General features: G+C 35.5%; 1 protein-coding gene across 2 annotated transcripts in view; it reads right to left on the bottom strand.

Annotated features, from left to right (window-relative positions):
* Positions 1-2,795: 2,795 nt before the first annotated feature.
* Positions 2,796-17,930, bottom strand: part of LOC111055937 — a 248,410-nt gene continuing 233,275 nt past the window's right edge. For both annotated transcript variants that reach the window (XM_039433824.1, XM_039433825.1), the window contains exons 5-6: positions 17,055-17,900; positions 2,796-3,906 (exon numbers count right to left, since the gene is read on the bottom strand). In XM_039433824.1, the coding sequence (XP_039289758.1) occupies positions 3,684-3,906; positions 17,055-17,900 (1,069 nt within the window). In that variant the 3' untranslated portion in view covers positions 2,796-3,683. The remainder of the gene's footprint in view (positions 3,907-17,054; positions 17,901-17,930) is intronic.

The following is a 17,930-nucleotide window of genomic DNA, read 5'->3' on the forward strand; positions in this document are numbered from 1 at the left end:
AATATGAATAATTACCACAATATAAACTTCTCAACTACACAAAAAGTCACTTGAGATTGATAAAAAGGATCATATTTACAAACCAAACAAGAGACGTTTCTAGCTCAATTCTATAATTTGAATAAAGCGGTTTCGGGATGATCAGATCTTATTAATTTTAATTGAATCTTGGATGATCTTAAAGTGAAATATTGTAAGAACGTTGTCAGTCTAACATTGACTGAACGTCTCAACATCTCATTATTTTTCTGGTGTATTATCTTATAGTGATAACGCTTTGGAATAAGCTCTCACGAACCTATTCTCAATTCCTGCGTTCTAATAACGGTATTGTAATTATTGCCTTTCTACAAAAAAATAAATAAACTTTGATGAAAATCGAATCAGTTATCATCAATTCCTGCGTTCTAATAACAGTATTGTAATTGGATTTCTACAAAAAAAAATTAACCAACTTTCATGAAAATTGAATCAGTTATTATCAATTCCTGCGTTCTAATAACAGTATTAAAATCACCCTTCTACAGAAAAAAATTAACCAGCTTTCATGAAAATCGAATCAGTCAAAATTTCAATTTTGATTCCCACATTGTGTAACAATGTGTGTAACACTGGTAGGTCTCCGGTGCAGTTAAAATATAATTGCCATAAATTATTATGGAATCGTATTTTTTTCTTCAGGGCTACTCTTAAATATAAATAAAAATAAGAAATCTAAGTACTTTTTTAAAATTTTTCAATCACGAAATGTTTCGGCTATATTGATAAACTATAAAAGCGAAGTAGCACTCGCTCACTGACTGACTGACTCACTCACTCACTCACTCGCAGAACTAAAAATCTACCGGACCAAAAACGTTCAAATTTGGTAGGTATGTTCAGTTGGCCCTTTAGAGGTGCACTAAGAAATCTTTTGGCAATATTTTAACTCTAAGGGTGATTTTTAAGGGTTTAAAGTTCGTCTTTTAGCATGTATATTCTTCTTATTCTCTCAATTATAATTGAAAAATGTCCATACCATATGTTAATATAGAACTTTAATCTAGAGAGAGTACCTCTTCGAAACAGTTGTTAACTGGTAACTAAATTAATAATTTTGTCAGGTTGACATTAAGTTGAGTTGACTTTGTTAGGTTGGCACCAAGTTGAAGATTGAAATGCATTTATCGCGGAAAAATTGATTGGGCACTGCTACTCCAATCAGAGCTATTCCTGGGAATATTATATTACTAGCCGTCAGGCTCGCTTCGCTTGCCATATCCGTTTAGCCAGACGTTTAGTCTGGACCCCCGACTGGATTGTCCTAACATATGATAAAAATGCCCAAATGAAAAATGCAGGCGAGCGAAGCGAGCCTGCTGACCTCATTCTTGGACGATCCAGTTGGGGGTCCAGGGGGCGGAGCCCCCTTGCTAGACGGATATGGCGAGCGAAGCGAGCCTGACGGCTGGTGGCATTATATAGCCGAAACATGTCGTTATTGATACTGGGATTTATAATTTTATTTATATTATTATGGAAATATTCTCACTCACTCATTACAGTACGTTCAATGATACTACAGATTAAAGATAGAATAAGAAGATATCATCATGGTATATAGGTAGTTTATGTTCCCAATGTCAAGCCAATTTTTTGTTAACTCAAGCCGATTACTGTCGACAAGTATCTATTAGTACTGTTTTGGCCGGATGAGAGTAAATAAAATGTTATTGCCATGCAACAATCAAGTTAAGAGCAACGTCAATAGTCAATACATATCACAGAGTAGGCATAAAACATACAATAAACAAAAACCATGCAGTAAATTAATACATGAATAGGATCCAATATGTTTGGGAGTTCAATATTGTTGGTAAATTCTCTTAAGCAATAATATGGCCTTAGAACTAGCCAGTCATATAATTCTTTCTTAAACTTATTTGCATTAACATTATTCTTCAGTCCCGCTGGCAGGTGATTATAAAGCCCTAAAGTGAGATATACATTCATTGACATAGGGGATATCCAGATGTTTCTACTTCCAGTGTGGATATTACCTCGTTTCTTCCAACTCAAGAACGTAAGAACGGCGCAGCATAAGAGACAAACAGTCTCACATAGCCTAAAAAAAACTAGCTTGAGTTAACCCTAGAGAGACACACTGGGGTGTTTCACACCCCAGGGATTTTTTTTCTGTTCTGCAGTTGATAATATTAAACAGTTGGGAATTCATGCGCAGTCTAAATTAAGTTTGTAGTATTGTCAACTACTCTCCACCACTTCCAGTCAGTAATAGCATAGAGAAACAATAGCATGAGTAGATATCCCATGGTATAGGGCGTTTATGTCGCAACTTTTACTGTTATCTCAAGCCGATAGTCCACGTAGTTCTTTCCCGTGAAGCTTTATGAGGCTGGTAGTCTCTCATATTGTGCCGTTCATACACTCTTACCCGGTCAAAACAGTAAAAATCTACAATAATCGGCTTGAGATAACAGTAAAAGTTGCGACATAAATGCCCTTTACCATGGGATATCTACTTACGCTATGTTTCTCTATGGTAAAAGCATTCTACAAGGTCACCAGCTCACCTTGTTCTTCGTTTGGGGTGTCTAACACCCCAGAGTGTCTTTTACGTAGGACTTTTATCAAACACTTTTATTACAAAGATTTACTTGTATTGTCACTACGAATCAGATTGGTATAAATTCTATGATTCTCTACAACTTGAGATTCAAAGCAATAAAATGAAGAGACGTGAGTTCTTGATGAAGTTGTCATTGGCAATGATCAAGCCATTCGTTCAAACCGGATTAGGAGCTCCAACACTCAGGCGGAACATACGTACTTCTAAAATTAGTATAAATATTGATAAGCAGTGCTTAACTTTTGATTTCTGTATGTACTTGGAACAAAAATGTTTAAGAAATGATGGAGTATGGTCTAAGTATTTGTTTTTTTTTCACATTTTTCAAAGAAAAATGCAAAATTAAATTGGGGTGTTCAACACCCTAGTGTGTCTACTGTGTTAGCATAAAGTAAGTGTGTCTCTGTAGGGTTACTGTTTTGGCCGGATGAGAGTGTTAGAACGGCACAGTATGAGAAACAATAAGTGTCACATAGCTTCACCAAAAAGATCTACTAAGTAGCTGCACACACACATTTTGATTTTTGTTTTTACGATATTTTGCCTATGAATTCTATGAGATTAAATACATGATTTCAAAACAGTTGATGTTTGTTAAGTTCCGTTAAATCTAATAGAATTTCTAAGGACCGAAAAATATCATACGAACAAAAATCGATGTGTGTGTGCAGGACTTAAGGCTATCAGCTAGAGTTAACATTGAAAATCAGAACAAAAAGCCCTATACCATGGGATATCTTCTTGTCCTATATTTTCTCAATGCTGATACTGATAGAGTATTTGGGGATCCGACTTCACTATTCATTTAAATAAGTTTCATCTACATTCTTTATTCATTCATACAATAATTACACCATCGAAATGATAGGGAGAGTAAAAAATAAGATAACCTTGTGCTCTTATTTCTCTCCCAAATTTGGATAGGATTACACACAGTCCGAAATAGTTTGTCTCCTTCTAATTAGTGAACAAAAGGTTCTCCATAGATAGTGAGGGAGGTATCTTGCAGTCCAAATAACAAGTTGACTCCTGAACTAGAGGGTAGAACGATGGTCTAGCTCTGAGCAGTGGACAGAACGGGGTGCTCAGAGACTGCAACGACACCAGAGAGTCTGACGACGGTCGGAAGAGCAACGGCGTACTGTCTGTGTGCTCGTGCAGACTGGGTCTGAAGAGTATCGGCGTACTGTCTGTGTGGTCGTGCAGACTTGTTCCCTCCAGAGGACGAGGTTCGCTTACTGCTCAGTTCGGAGTCGCCGAGCACCAGAGATTCCAGTCTGTAACAGGGGAAGGTTTTGTGAAATAATGAGTTTCAAGGTAATTTCATCAAAAATTTTGTAATGATAATAGGAATTATTAAATATGAACAATAATCCTCAATACGAAGTACAGCAAAATTTTCGTTAAATAATAATTATATAGCGATTAATTAGCATTTGAATAAATGCATTCTCTATTTAATTCCATCTGTAACCTGGTTGGCCGCTATGGCTTCGTATAAAATAAGCGCTGCTATCCAGAGATTGGCAGTTTGGTGCAAGGGTAAGCATTCCTGACTAGCAATTTGGAGGTACCCGGGTTCGATTCCCGGGCAGGCAACTAATTTTTGGATAGTAGTTCTCTCATCGAATTTCCATCTAGCTGTTAACCCTGTTGTCAATGTCTGCAGTGGCAGAAGTCTTCGGGGTGATTTGTAGCATTTATTTAGGATTCTCGTTAAATAATAATTATACAGTAAAATGATAATAGCGCTGTTTCGTTAAATGATGGACGAGTTTCAAGTTTTCAAGCTTTATTGTTTACATTACCAATAAAAAAAATACAAAACATCCTGTCAGACACCTATAACCAACAATTTGAAGATGCTAAATTCTTCTGAGAGGTTAATTTGACACTGTATTATAATGTATCGTTAATATTGTAGAAATTAACCTCAAACTTGAAAGTACACAACTCATATAAAAATTTTGGAATGATGTAGGCTAACTGATGATGGAAATCAACCTTAACATGTTTTGTGGGAACCGATGCGAACAAAAATACTATTCTCAAAAGAGCTTCCGCAAAGTCCTTGTCCGTGAATAGGAGTTTAATAATAGGATCAATATATAAAAATCTGGTGTGGTACACTCACACAACTTTCCTTGCTCATTGATCTATAAGCCTCATTCTTAAACGAGAATAATTTAGGGGAATAACATAATGCCGATTGGCGGCTGAATATTCAAAGCTACAATTATACTATTTTTATTGTTTACCATTTTCCTTCGTTAGAATATTGTGGAATTTGATGATTTTTTGGAAGTTGTGAAAACAGCTGTTCTATAAATAAAATATCGACTACTGTATGTGTTATTTTGAATAAACTGCTCTACCTACCAACCTCAAGCACGAGAAGGAGGTTACAAAGTTAATTTTTTCAAGGATGGGGTGGACCCCCTGTTAGTTTTCCAGGGGGAGACTCATGCCAGTTAATAGAGCTGATAAATAACTCTACAGGGTATGAATTTGAAAAAATGGGTCAAGTCATTTTTGAGAATATCGTGATAGAAATTGAACAAAATTCATTCTTCTTAAGAATATTACGGAGCTCCAGCCATTTTCCCAGAAATGAGACAAATGTCAGTTGATAGGGCTTATAAATAGCTACCTAGGGTATGAATTTAAATGAAATCGTTAGAGCCGTTTTTGAGAAAACCGTGAAAAACATGGTTTTTTGGCCATTATCCGCCATTTTGAATTTAATTTTATTGAATTTCTTATTGTCGGATCCTCATGGTACAAGGACCTTAAGTTTAAAATTTCAAGTTAATCGGTTAATTAGGGATGAGTTATCGTGTTCACAGACAAACACACACACACACACACACACACACACACACACACACACACCACACACACACACACACACACACACACACACACACACACACACACCACACACACACACACACACACACACACACACACCACACACACACACACCAACACCCAAAAATCATGTTTTTGGACTCAGGGGACCTTGAAACGTATAGAAAACATGAAATTAGGGAACCTTAAATTTTTTTGGAAAGTAATACTTTCCTTACCTATGGTAATAGGGCAAGGGAAGTTAAAACAAGGATAGCAACTCCAATGTCAATCATTGATCAATATTGTCATTATATCACTATAGCAGATTTCCATTATTTCAATTTTTGAACATCCGAAAATATAATCAGAGAATTTTCGTTTTGTTTCTCCGACGATTCATTTCTATAATAGGTTTCGAGTAGCATTTATACGTTATTCTCAAAAACACTCCATTCTTATCCAAGAGATAATTAATATATTGCTATAGAATTTATAAATACATTTCTTTAGACAATTAAACTGTCATTTCATCAATCTATTTCATAGACTCTCGTTCGCATCATTATATTCGTCTCTATAGTTCTCATCAAAATGATAAGTATAAAAAATAATAATAATATCAAGTGACCTGGCTGGCTCAGGTCTGGTGTCAGAGTTTTCAGGTCGCAACTGATCAATTCCAGGGCCTCTGACGTGACCTAACGACTGCTTTTTAGGCAGCCGGGACCGATGGCTTAACGTGTCCTTCCGAAACACGGGAGTGGCCCGAGAAAAATATCCAAAAAATGGTGAGAATATAATATTCAGAAACTAATAAATAATATCTCAGTTACAGCTCATACTTATACAGAAACAGTCATCGATAAAATCTGGAAACAGATCACTTTGATGTGATTAATTGATAGTCCTCCACTTAATTAAGTGATCACTTAATAGTCCGAGAAGTGGGGAATAGAGTGGCCAAGTATAAGATCGCGCGGCGTGACAGATAGTGAAACGTCTCCGAGGAAATTGTCGCGACGATTCAAAGCGTCTTTTAGCGCGCCAAAATGGTCTTTCTCAAGTGCAGCCAACATTACGTATATATCAACAAGAACACATCTTGTCGCAGACCTTTTCGTATTCTTTGCGAAAATGCTCGTTTCAACCTCACCGTCTCTTTCACATAGGTTCCTACCGAGACCATCCGATAGAGGAGAAGCAGAAGAAGGAGACAAGAGGAGAAGATGATGGGTGAGGAGAAGAAGAGAGAAGAAGAAGAAGGAGAAGAGGATGAAGAAGAAGAAGGAGGAAGAGTGAAGAAGAAGGAGGAAGAGTGAAGAAAATGGAGAGCAAAGAAGGAGAAGATAAAAAGAAGACGACGAAGAAGTGGTGAAGAAAAAGAAAAGGAGAGAAAAAAAAGGAGACGGAGAGAACAAAATAGTAGATGAAAAAAAGATTGAGAAGAGGAAAGATAACAATGAGAGAGTAGTTAGAAAAAGAGGAAGAAGAGGAGAAAGGTGAAGAGGAAGAGGAGGGAGAAGAAGTAGATCAAGAAGAAGAATAAGAAGAGGAAGAAGAAGGAGAAGGAGAAGAAGAAGAAGAAGAAGAAGAAAAAGAAGAAAGAGAAGAAGAAGAAGAAGGAAAATAAGAAGACGACGACGAAGAAGTGATGGAGAAGAGGGAAAGGAGAGTGGAAAAGAAGACGGAGAGAAAAAAAAGAAGGAGAGGAGGAAGAAGAAGAAGAAGAAGAGGAAGAGGAAGAAGGAAAGGAAAAAGAATAAGCAGAAAAAGAAGAAGAGGAAAAAGAAGAAGACGAAGAAGAAAAAGAGTATATAGAGGAAGGCAGGAGATTACGACTAAAAATGAGGAAAAGGAGGAGGAGGAGGTTCTCTTCTATCCTTTTTTTCTTTTTCGGTGTAATCTCCTACCTTCCTCTACATATTCTTTTCATTCTTTGTAGAGGAGGAGGATGAGGAGGTTGATGAGGAGGAGAAGGAGGAGGAGAAGGAGGACAGGAAAGAGAATGAAGAGGTGAAGGAAGACATAAAAGTTTGAGTAGACGAAGAATAAGAAGATGTAGAAAAAGAAGAAGAAGAGAGAATGAGAAGAGAATATGAAGATGAGGAAATAGAAGAAGAATAAGAAGGAAAAAAGTGGGAGAAGAAAAGAAGACGAAGAAGTAAAGGAGGTCCTATACACACCATCTCTGTTCCCATAGTATACTCTAAAATATTCTCGAATAGTCTCGAACGAGAAACTCATTGAGCGCCAGAAATTATTGTGTAACGATATTTCTCCCTGAAACAATGGAGATGTTTTCCATTTCCAGGGGAAGTAATTCTCAAGAAGATTCGTCTTGTGCACTGGGAGGGAGTTTTGTATAGTGTTTGAATTGCTCCCCGGTGGGCCTGAAATGTCAGGCTATTAGCCTAGTGGACACTTCTATCTCTCACTCTCGCTCAGTCTCTCTCACCCCTATTTCTCTCTCGAGTAAGCATTGCAGAATCACTGTGTCTCACTTGCATTTAATTTCAGTGCAAGGTGGACTTACTTGAGTGTTTTCTATGAGCATAATTGAGGAGTTTGATGGAAGAAGGGGTGGTAAAACCATGTTTTGAGAAAAAAGCTGTCAAAGATTTCAAAGTGATTTATAAGAAACTCTTATCTTGAGTATCAGTTAGTATTCTAGTTAAATGGAACTTCAAAGTTAAACTTGTCTAGTAATTGTGCTACAATAACTGAGAATCACTTCCTACATTGTTTAATATTGGATAAAAAGCATTACAAACAGAGGCCCTTCTTTCATTAAAGTGATTTTTCTAGGAAATGTTCCAAATGAAGTAGATCACAACTAAGATTTTTCATTCTTATTTATTGATATGGAATAAACTTTTAATAGAAAAAAATATTTTTAAAGGAAAAATCAAACATTTTAACCTAATTAACCTACTTTTTCAAACAAAATAGCACTATCAAAATGGGGTCTCAGGAACTGAAATGGAGTCAGGAGTGGGTCCAATAATGTCAGAATAACTTTTGTAACCAAGAACAGTCCCAAAAGTTGCGTAATCAATTTTCACGTATTTTTGACTCAATTTCATCATGTATTTTTCGCCAACACTCCAATTTACAACAATTATTGTTATTTATTGCAAACGTGCATGCCTAAATACCACGTGTAGGAGTAGAGAGCCTATGTAACCTAGAAACCACGCTCAAACGCTTGACACTGCCTTCTTAAAATCGTTGTCGCATCGTTCAAAAAAAAAAAACATAGAGGTATGAAATTTTGTAGACATATAGAAAAAATTGCGGCGAATTCAAAAAGCACTTTGACGGGAATAGGGCCTGAAGTTCTTAGTGCCCTTTTGCCATCAAACTCCTCAATTGAAGAAAGATTGAATTAATTTCTATCCAGAATAGTCAAGGAAGAATAGAATAGTTCATAAATATTATATTAATTTAAAATCATCAGTAGTTTAACATATGTATTCTTCGATAAAAACACCGAGGAATCTGTTTCAATAATTGTAAATGATGAATAAATTCATTCCCTCTTCTATAATAAGATATTGAAGGAGTAGAAACCTTTATTTCGCCTTCAGTAGATCGACACTGTTAAGCGGGTTGCGTTCAATTCACTGTAGGGGTAACGTAGTTAAATAGAGTACTGTGAAATTTTGTTTGGTATTCACTTTTCGGGACTGCTTCAGGAAATTTCATTGTTTATTATATCTGTTGATAAAGTAGTTCATGATTATTCTTTTCATCATCCAATTATGATATAATTCCCTATCTCCTCATTCCCATTCTCTCATTCTGATCCTCTTTCTATATTCATTTTCTTCCTCATATTCATCTTCATTTTCTCATTCTGATCCTCTTTTTATCCTCATACTTATTTCAATTTTCATCCTTATCCTCATTTCCATCCTCAATCTCATCATAATTCATCTCCCTGTCATAACCAATGTCAGAGGCTCTTAAATTGATCTTTGAGAACTCTGAAAATAGCTCTAAAAATGACCTGAACACTCTGAAAATGGCTCTAAAAATGACCTGAACACTCTGAAAATGGCTCTAAAAATGACCTGACCACTCTGAAAATGGCTCTAAAAATGACCTGAAAACTCTGACACCAGACCTGAACCAGCTAGATCTCTCGATATTATATTATTATTTTTATTGACATTTTATTCTATATTCATTGTCTCCCTTATCTGGGAATTGACTAAAATCAATGGTAAAAGAAATAACTAAAAAAAGCTTCAGAAAGATAATATTTTCTGTGAATGAAAATTAGAAATCCAAGTACCCTTCTGAAATTGTTCAATTACGACATGTTTCGGCTATATAATTCCATTATCAAGTGATAATTATCTTAGGTTGATTCGCCATCGAACTATTGTAGAGCTACTCTTAAATATGAATACAAATTAGAATCTAAGTATTCTTTCGAAATTTTCAAGTAATAATAAAGCTGCATTATATAGCTGAAACATGTTGTGATTGGACAATTCCAAAAGGGTCAAAATGAAAAATGTCAACTTGGTTGGAATTTCTCCCGCCACGAACGCTAAACATCCTTGATTACAGAATATATTTGTCAAAAAATTGCAAACCAATATTCTGAACACAAATGAGAGTTTTGGACTGACAAATTGAATATTTTCAATTGTCTACAGTTCTGGAGAGCTGTTGTAATCTATTAAGTTCAACTATTTTAAGTTTTTTAATAAATAAAGGGTGCTACAAGTTTTATTTTGTTTTATTAATTTAAAAGCAGCCCATTTCAATAAGTGTTTCATCAATTATATTATATTCATAAAGGAAATATATTCTCCAATGATTGAATATTATTGATATTGATCATTTTTATTATTGATATTGAATATGTTGTTGATTTGTTATATTTCTACATTGCTGAAAGACAACGCTCTATAGAGAGGTTCACGTTATAATGACAGTGAAGAAAGCTAGGTAAAAAACGGTGCCGATCCTCTGTCTTGTCAATGCCCTTCATAGATGGTAGCTGACACAGGTTTTTTGATCTACTTTTTGTGTAGTTGAGAAGCTTATATTGTGGTAATTATTCATATTGAATGAAAAATACTAAGAAATTGTCAGAAAACCACAGATTTATTGATACTTAGAAAGACCGGTTTCGGTTATTACACCATTGTCAATCTCTGATTAACTCAGTTAATCAGAGTTTGTCATATGAGTTTATCAGAGATTGAAAATGGTGTGATAACCGAAACCGGTATTTAAAAGTATCAATAAATCTGTGGTTTTTGACAATTTCTTAGTCTCTCTCATTCAATTTTTTGATCTAATATTAACAGCTCATTCCCGTTTAAAATAATCAATTACAATTAAAGAAGCAAGAAAATTTATTCCTCATGATGAATTTTGTCAATTAAGATGAAATATTTGGTTAATTGATTATTAATTCTACCTCGTTAAAAGACTATCTGGCAACAGAGCAGAGCGAGAAGGAGATAGCGTTATCAGCTTTGTTGAATAATACACAAGGTTAGCAATATCATTACTAATCAAACACTGCCATTATAACGATACTATAGCAATGTTGCAGCGCTGCAAAAGGATAACGCTATATGTTTTGACAAATGATAGAGAAGGATAGCAACACCTTTGTTAATCAAATACTGCCATTATAACGTGGACCTCACTATAGCAATGTTGCAGAGCTGCAGAAGGATAACGCTATCTGTTTTGTCGAATGAAAGACAAGGATAGCAACACCACTGTTAATAAAATACTGTCATAAAGTGGACCTCACTAAGAAGAGATGTTTACGTTATAACAAGGGATCCAGGGGCGTTATCACAGATGAGACAAGCTGCAAAAAGACTGTATAATTTCTCGTCATAAGGGACAGAACAAAAAGGTTTCGCACGGCTGCCGCTCGCACCGTATACTTATGCAAGCGTGAATCTGTTACAGATTGCTTTAACTGACTTGAATCTTAATGAAGGAGGCTTAGCTGTATTCAATTCCGCATGCCAAAGAAAAGCCGGCCGGAAATTTAGTCAAGTTTGGCCCAACAAAGGCTATGGAGACTATGGCCCGGTTGCATAAAAGCCGGTTAAATCTTAACTGTGATTAATTTCATGAGAACCAATCACAGAAGGATTTTTTGGAAAGAGGGCTTCTCTGATTGATTCTCGTGGAATTAATAACGATTAACCCACAAGAGACACACTGAGGTGTTTCACACCCCAGGGATTTTTTTTCTGTTCTGCAGTTGACAATATCAAACAGATGGGAATTTATGCCCAGTCTAAATTAGGTTTGTAGTATTGTCAACTACTCTTCACCACTTTCAGTCAGTAATAGCATTCTACAATGTCGCCTGCTCATCTTGTTCTTTGTTTGGGGTGTCTAACACCCCAGAGTATCTTTAACGTGGGACTTTTATCAAACACTTTTATTACAAAGACTTACTTGTATTGTCACTACGAATGTGGTATGGGATGATGAATCAGATTGGAATGAATGCTATGATTCTCTACAACTTGAGATTCAAAACAATAAAATGAAGAGACGTGAGTTTTTGATGAAGTTGTCATTGACAATGATCAAGCCATTCGTTCAAACCGGATTAGGAGCTCCAACACTTACGTACTTCTAAAATTAGTATAAATATTGATAAGCAGTGCTTTACTTTTGATTTCTGTATGCACTTGGAACAAAAATGATTGAGAAATGATGAAGTATGGTCTGAGTACTTGTTTTTCCATATTTTTCAAAGAAAAAGGCAAGATTAAACTGGGGTGTTCAACACCCAAGTGTGTCTACTGTGTTAGCATAAAGTAAGTGTTTCTCTGTAGGGTTAAATTCAACCGGCTTTTATGCAATTGGCACTATGGGAAGAATTGGAACTATGAAGAACATGAAGCCTATGGTGACTACGGAGAGCTGAATCGGGCCGAAAAGGATGAGAACAAATTAAAAACTGAATTGGATTAGCTGGTCGTGCTGCGCCAAACCGATTTCAACGCAGTGTCCAGTCCACCTGAGATTGCCTGATGCTAAGGTCTCGGAGCTCGTTTCCAGATTTCAATTGGATTCCGTACGCATTATTGTTTGGTCCATATGTGGGCCTGCAGACAATATCAACGGTTTCTCATCAGAATCTCAATCGAATCGGAATGGTCGTCGATGAAAATACGATGCGAATGACGGAGTCATGAATGGTAAACTCCTCTAGGAATTCACTTTTTTCAATTGTTTGATAAAGTTCCGGGAGCTCAACAATAGAGAGCTTGTACCATGGGAAGAAAAAATCTTATAAATTATAAAAAAAACATATAATAAAACAATATAGAAGTTTTCCCTGAATAAGCTGTTTGAATTTAAGTTCTCTGTTTTATGTAAACGTGTATCCAGTGCAGTACGAAACTGAGAATAAAATCTAGAAAAATATACGTGAATAGTTAATTACGGGATCTAGACAAACAAAAATAAACCAAATACAAGAAATGATTGTATCCTAAGGTAAGCGAATGAATGTTTCTGACTGTATTTTGCTAGGTTTATTCCAAGCATAATGTTTTAATTATCAATTTAGGCTACTTTTCTAGGAATTTACTTTTCCGTATGAATAATATGTTTGTTATAGTTTTGGGGGTTCAACAATTTGAAGCTTGTACCTGTGTGAATTTATACCGAGTGCATTATGGAACAGGGAATGAAATCTTGAAAAATATTCAGGAATAATTTATTACAAGCTCTAGAAAAACAAAAATGAATCAAATACAAATGATTGTTTGTGAAGGAATTTATCTGACTCTATTTTGTTAGGTTTATTCTAAGCATGATGTTCTTCTATCGATTATATTATTTTCTTCTAACGATCAATTCTTGTACATCTGAAATGCATTCCCACTGACTAAATAGCCGAGATATGGTAGAAAAATATTAATTGAAAGTCTAGATACCGGTTGTTACACCATTATCAAGCTCTTGTAGAATAGAATCAAAGTAGAGAACAGCAGTATCTAAGACAATTATGGCTGAGCACACTGTTATTGGAGGTTGCAGTGACCTTTCAAGGTGAACTTCTTCCATTGCCCAATCCACCTGAGATTGTCTGATGCTAAGGTCTCGGAGCTCGTTTCCAGATTTCAATTGGATACCGTACGCATTATTATTTGGTCCATATGTGGGCCTGCAGACAATATCAACGGTTTCTCATCAGGAACCCAATCGAATCGGAATGGTCGTCGATGAAAATACGATGCGAATGACGGAGTCATGAATGATAAACTCCTCTAGGAATTTACTTTTTTCAATTGTTTGATAAAGTTCCGGCAGCTCAACAATAAAAAGCTTGTACCATAGAAAGAAACAATCTTATAAATTATAAAAAAATCATATAATAAAACAATATAGAAGTTTTCCCTGAATAAGCTGTTTAAATTTAAGTTCTCTGTTTTATGTAAACGTGTATCCAGTGCATTACGAAACTGAGAATAAAATCTAGAAAAATATACGCGAATAGTTAATTACGGGATCTAGACAAACAAAAAAAAACCAAATACAAAAAATGATTGTATCCTAAGGTAAGCAAATGAATGTTTCTGACTGTATTTTGCTAGGTTTATTCCAAGCATAATGTTTTAATTATCAATTTACTTTTCTAGGAATTTACTTTTCCGTATGAATAATATGTTTGTTATAGTTTTGGGGGTTCAACAATTTGAAGCTTGAACCTGTGTGAATTTATACCGAGTGCATTACGGAACAGGGAATGAAATCTTGAAAAATATTTAGGAATAATTTATTACAAGCTCTAGAAAAACAAAAATGAATCAAATACAAATGATTGTTTGTGAAGGAATTTATCTGACTCTATTTTGTTGGAGTGCATTTACCGAGTGCATTACGGAACAGGGAATGAAATCTTGAAAAATATTCAGGAATAATTTATTACAAGCTCTAGAAAAACAAAAATGAATCAAATACAAATGATTGTTTGTGAAGGAATTTCAAAATGAGGGGCTGATCATCTTGAATATAATTTAGGTTCAGGAAAATTCTAATATTACCGATCAAAATGTTCTATTCGATAATGTCTGAAAGTCGTAGTAGATTTTCGTTGAACAACTCATTTAACAACTTCGGTGAATTCGAATTCCGTACAGACGAGACAGCGTCAGATGAATAAAAGAGAGAAGACTGCTCTTCTGGCTTAATGGTTGAAACTTTTTCAATATATGTGGCTTGTAACAAAGTTGTTGATCTTTCTTGGGTAAGGCGTTTTTCCATTGTAGAAGGCTGTCATTCCTTCAGCATGAAACTTCCCAAACTCCTCCTTTTGATTGATACTTACTCCATGCAGCAACAGAATTTCAATTCACTCTTGAAAGTGTTCAATATAACACTTCGAAAAGTGACGATTATCTATAAATTCATGTCATATGCAAGGAGTTTTCATTTGAAAATCACTTGAATAGATTTGCTATTCACACTTTGACAGTTTGTGTCCTTAGATTAGTTTGTGTCCTGAGATTAGTTTGTGTCCTGAGATTAGTTTGTGTCCTGAGATTAGTTTGTGTCCTGAGATTAGTTTGTGTCCTGAGATTAGTTTGTGTCCTGAGATTAGTTGTGTCCTGAGATTAGTTTGTGTCCTGAGATTAGTTTGTGTCCTTAGATTAGTTTGTGTCCTTACATTAGTTTATGTCCTGAGATTAGTTTGTGTCTTGAGATTAGTTTGTGTCCTGAGATAAGTTTGTTTCCTGAGATTAGTTTGTGTCCTGAGATTAATTTGTGTCCTGAGATAAGTTTGTGTCCTGAGATTAGTTTGTGACCTGATATTAGTTTGTGTCCTGAGATTAGTTTGTGTCCTGAGATTAGTTTGTGTCCTGAGATTAGTTTGTGTCCTGAGATTAGTTTGTGTCCTGAGATTAGTTTGTGTCCTGAGATTAGTTTGTGTCCTGAGATTAGTTTGTGTCCTGAGATTGGTCCAGTCTTTTAATGTTAATGTCATATGCAAGGAGTTGATATATTCGATAAAATCATTTGAATGGGTATGCTATTCATACTTTGGCAGTTTGTGTCTTACAATTTTGAGATCGTTCCATTCTTATTTTATCAGAATTTCTATGACGTGTGTAGTCTTGTATTGAGAAAATACTTTGAAGAATTTACCTTTTTCGAAATTTATAACTCAAACTTTCTACCATATTTTTCTCACGATACTACTTCATGAAGCTGGTGCAAACGAGTTCTTTGTAGGTGACTAATACAGGTAAACTAACTTTTGGTAGACTAACTCTGCATTATAAACTGACATAAATAATTGGAGTCAATAAAATATTCTATAGAATATAATGACTTGCTGATTTGAAAGCTGCTATCATTTTAAACCTCCACAAATTATAACATGTCTCACTCAAATTAATTCTATTTTAGAAAAGATGATTGTTGAAGTTTCTATACTCTGTGCAAACCTATAGATGCGTACAGACTATGCGCCACACTATAACAAGACACACTTAACACGCTTATAATAAGCAACGTTTCTATGCTTATTATATTTGTAAAGAAATATATTATATTTCAATTATATACTATTAATATTGAATTATTGTTTTTGCTTTGTATATTTTTAATATACAAAATTATATTTTTTATTTGTGAATATTTTATATTTTAGTTATAATAATGTGAAATATTTCTTCCATGTTTAGTTTTGAAGCATCTAAATTTGAAAATCTACTTTGTGAAAATACTTGAGGACTGAGAATTTTGTGAATTGAAGAACTACAAGACTTAACCTATTTCGGACTATGTGTTATCTAAATTTGGGAGAGGAATAGCACAAGGTTACCTTATTTTTCCTCTCCCTATCATTTCTATAATGTACTTATTGTATAGATGAATAGAGAATATCTGTAAAGAAACAGTAAGTCAAGCTACATACACATCGATTTTCATTTCAGTAATGACGAATTTTTCCGTCATTATAAACTCTATTAGATTGATTATAACTTGACACACAGGTGATGTGTATCTGAAACATTATCATGTATTATTTTGCCAAGTTCCATTCAATCTGGTAGAATTCATAAACATAGCAAAAACTCAATGTCCGTCCAGATCTCAATTCGTGTGTTAGGCTCAATTCGTATGTTATTAAGGTGCAGATATGATAAGTATAGCATCAGCTGATTAGAAGTGAAATGCACGTGTCCGTGGTGCATAAGTCTGAACGCACCTTAATAGATTGCACATCGCTCTTATAGAACGATGAAGCACTTATGAATGTATATTGTTTTCCAGTGCTGAAATCAAAGCTTTGCTGGACTAAAGTATGATTAATCACGGAAATAATAGAATTATTCAAATACTGCTTCTAGTGTATTCTACCACTACTTCCGTAAACAAAGCCTCAGTGCATTCGTGTGACGTCAGCTTAGGTAGGGCTCCTACACCAATGAAAACTCTAGCTGATATAGATCAGCCGAAATCGACGAATTTTTATTGGTGTAGGAGCCCTACCTATGCTGACGTCACCAGAATGCACTACGGCTTTGTTCAAAGAGGTAGTGACTCTACTCACCTTGGATAATCAGCGACTTTGCTACCATTTCCCGCCGCACTGCAAAAATGTACACACGTCATCACCAACGTGATAAACGTAAAGTTTAGAAAACAGGTCAGTCCAATAATAATAAGCACTTCGTTTGTGTTGTAACAGATTGTTGTCTGTTTCACCTCACTATCACTATAACTAAAACTATTATTGTAACTTTCACTAACTGAATCAACTATGGTTCCACTATCACTAACTGTATCCACTATAGTAACAGTGTTTATAGTTGTGGAAGAGAAATTCAGATTTGGTGATGTGGTGGATCTGGGATCAGGGAGCTTATGTCGATGCCAGAAATTGCTAGAGTTTGTTCTATGGTGTTTGCCGTGATGTCTTATGCCGTGAGGTGATGTGGCTTGTTCGGATAACGGTCTGATTGGTTGCTGATCATCTTCTCTGATTGGTTGCCGATCATCTCCTCTGTTTTGCTGTTGACCATCTCCCCTGATTGACTCCCGATCATCCCCTCTCATTGGCTCCCGATCATCTCCTCTTCTTGTCTGATCATCTCCCCTGATTGACTCCCGATCATCTCCTCTTATTAACTGTTGATCATCTCCTCTTCTTGTCTGATCATCTCCTCTGATTAGCTGCCGAAAATCTCCTCTCATTGGTTGCACATCATCTCTTCTGATTGGCAGTTGATCGTCTCCTCTGATTGGCTGTTGATCGTCTCCTCTCTCGTCCAATGAGGAGTTGAAAGAGTCGCTGGTTATCATCAGCCATAGAAGGGAACGTCTTGGCGCCAAGGGAGGGATGTAGCTTGAGGATGTCAGATCCAGAAGAGGACTGGTCATCGTTGTGTCTTGGTGTCTGCAATCAGAGAAAAGAGGAACATGATTA

Source organism: Nilaparvata lugens, chromosome 8, assembly GCF_014356525.2.
Source record: "Nilaparvata lugens isolate BPH chromosome 8, ASM1435652v1, whole genome shotgun sequence".
NCBI lineage: Eukaryota > Metazoa > Arthropoda > Insecta > Hemiptera > Delphacidae > Nilaparvata > Nilaparvata lugens.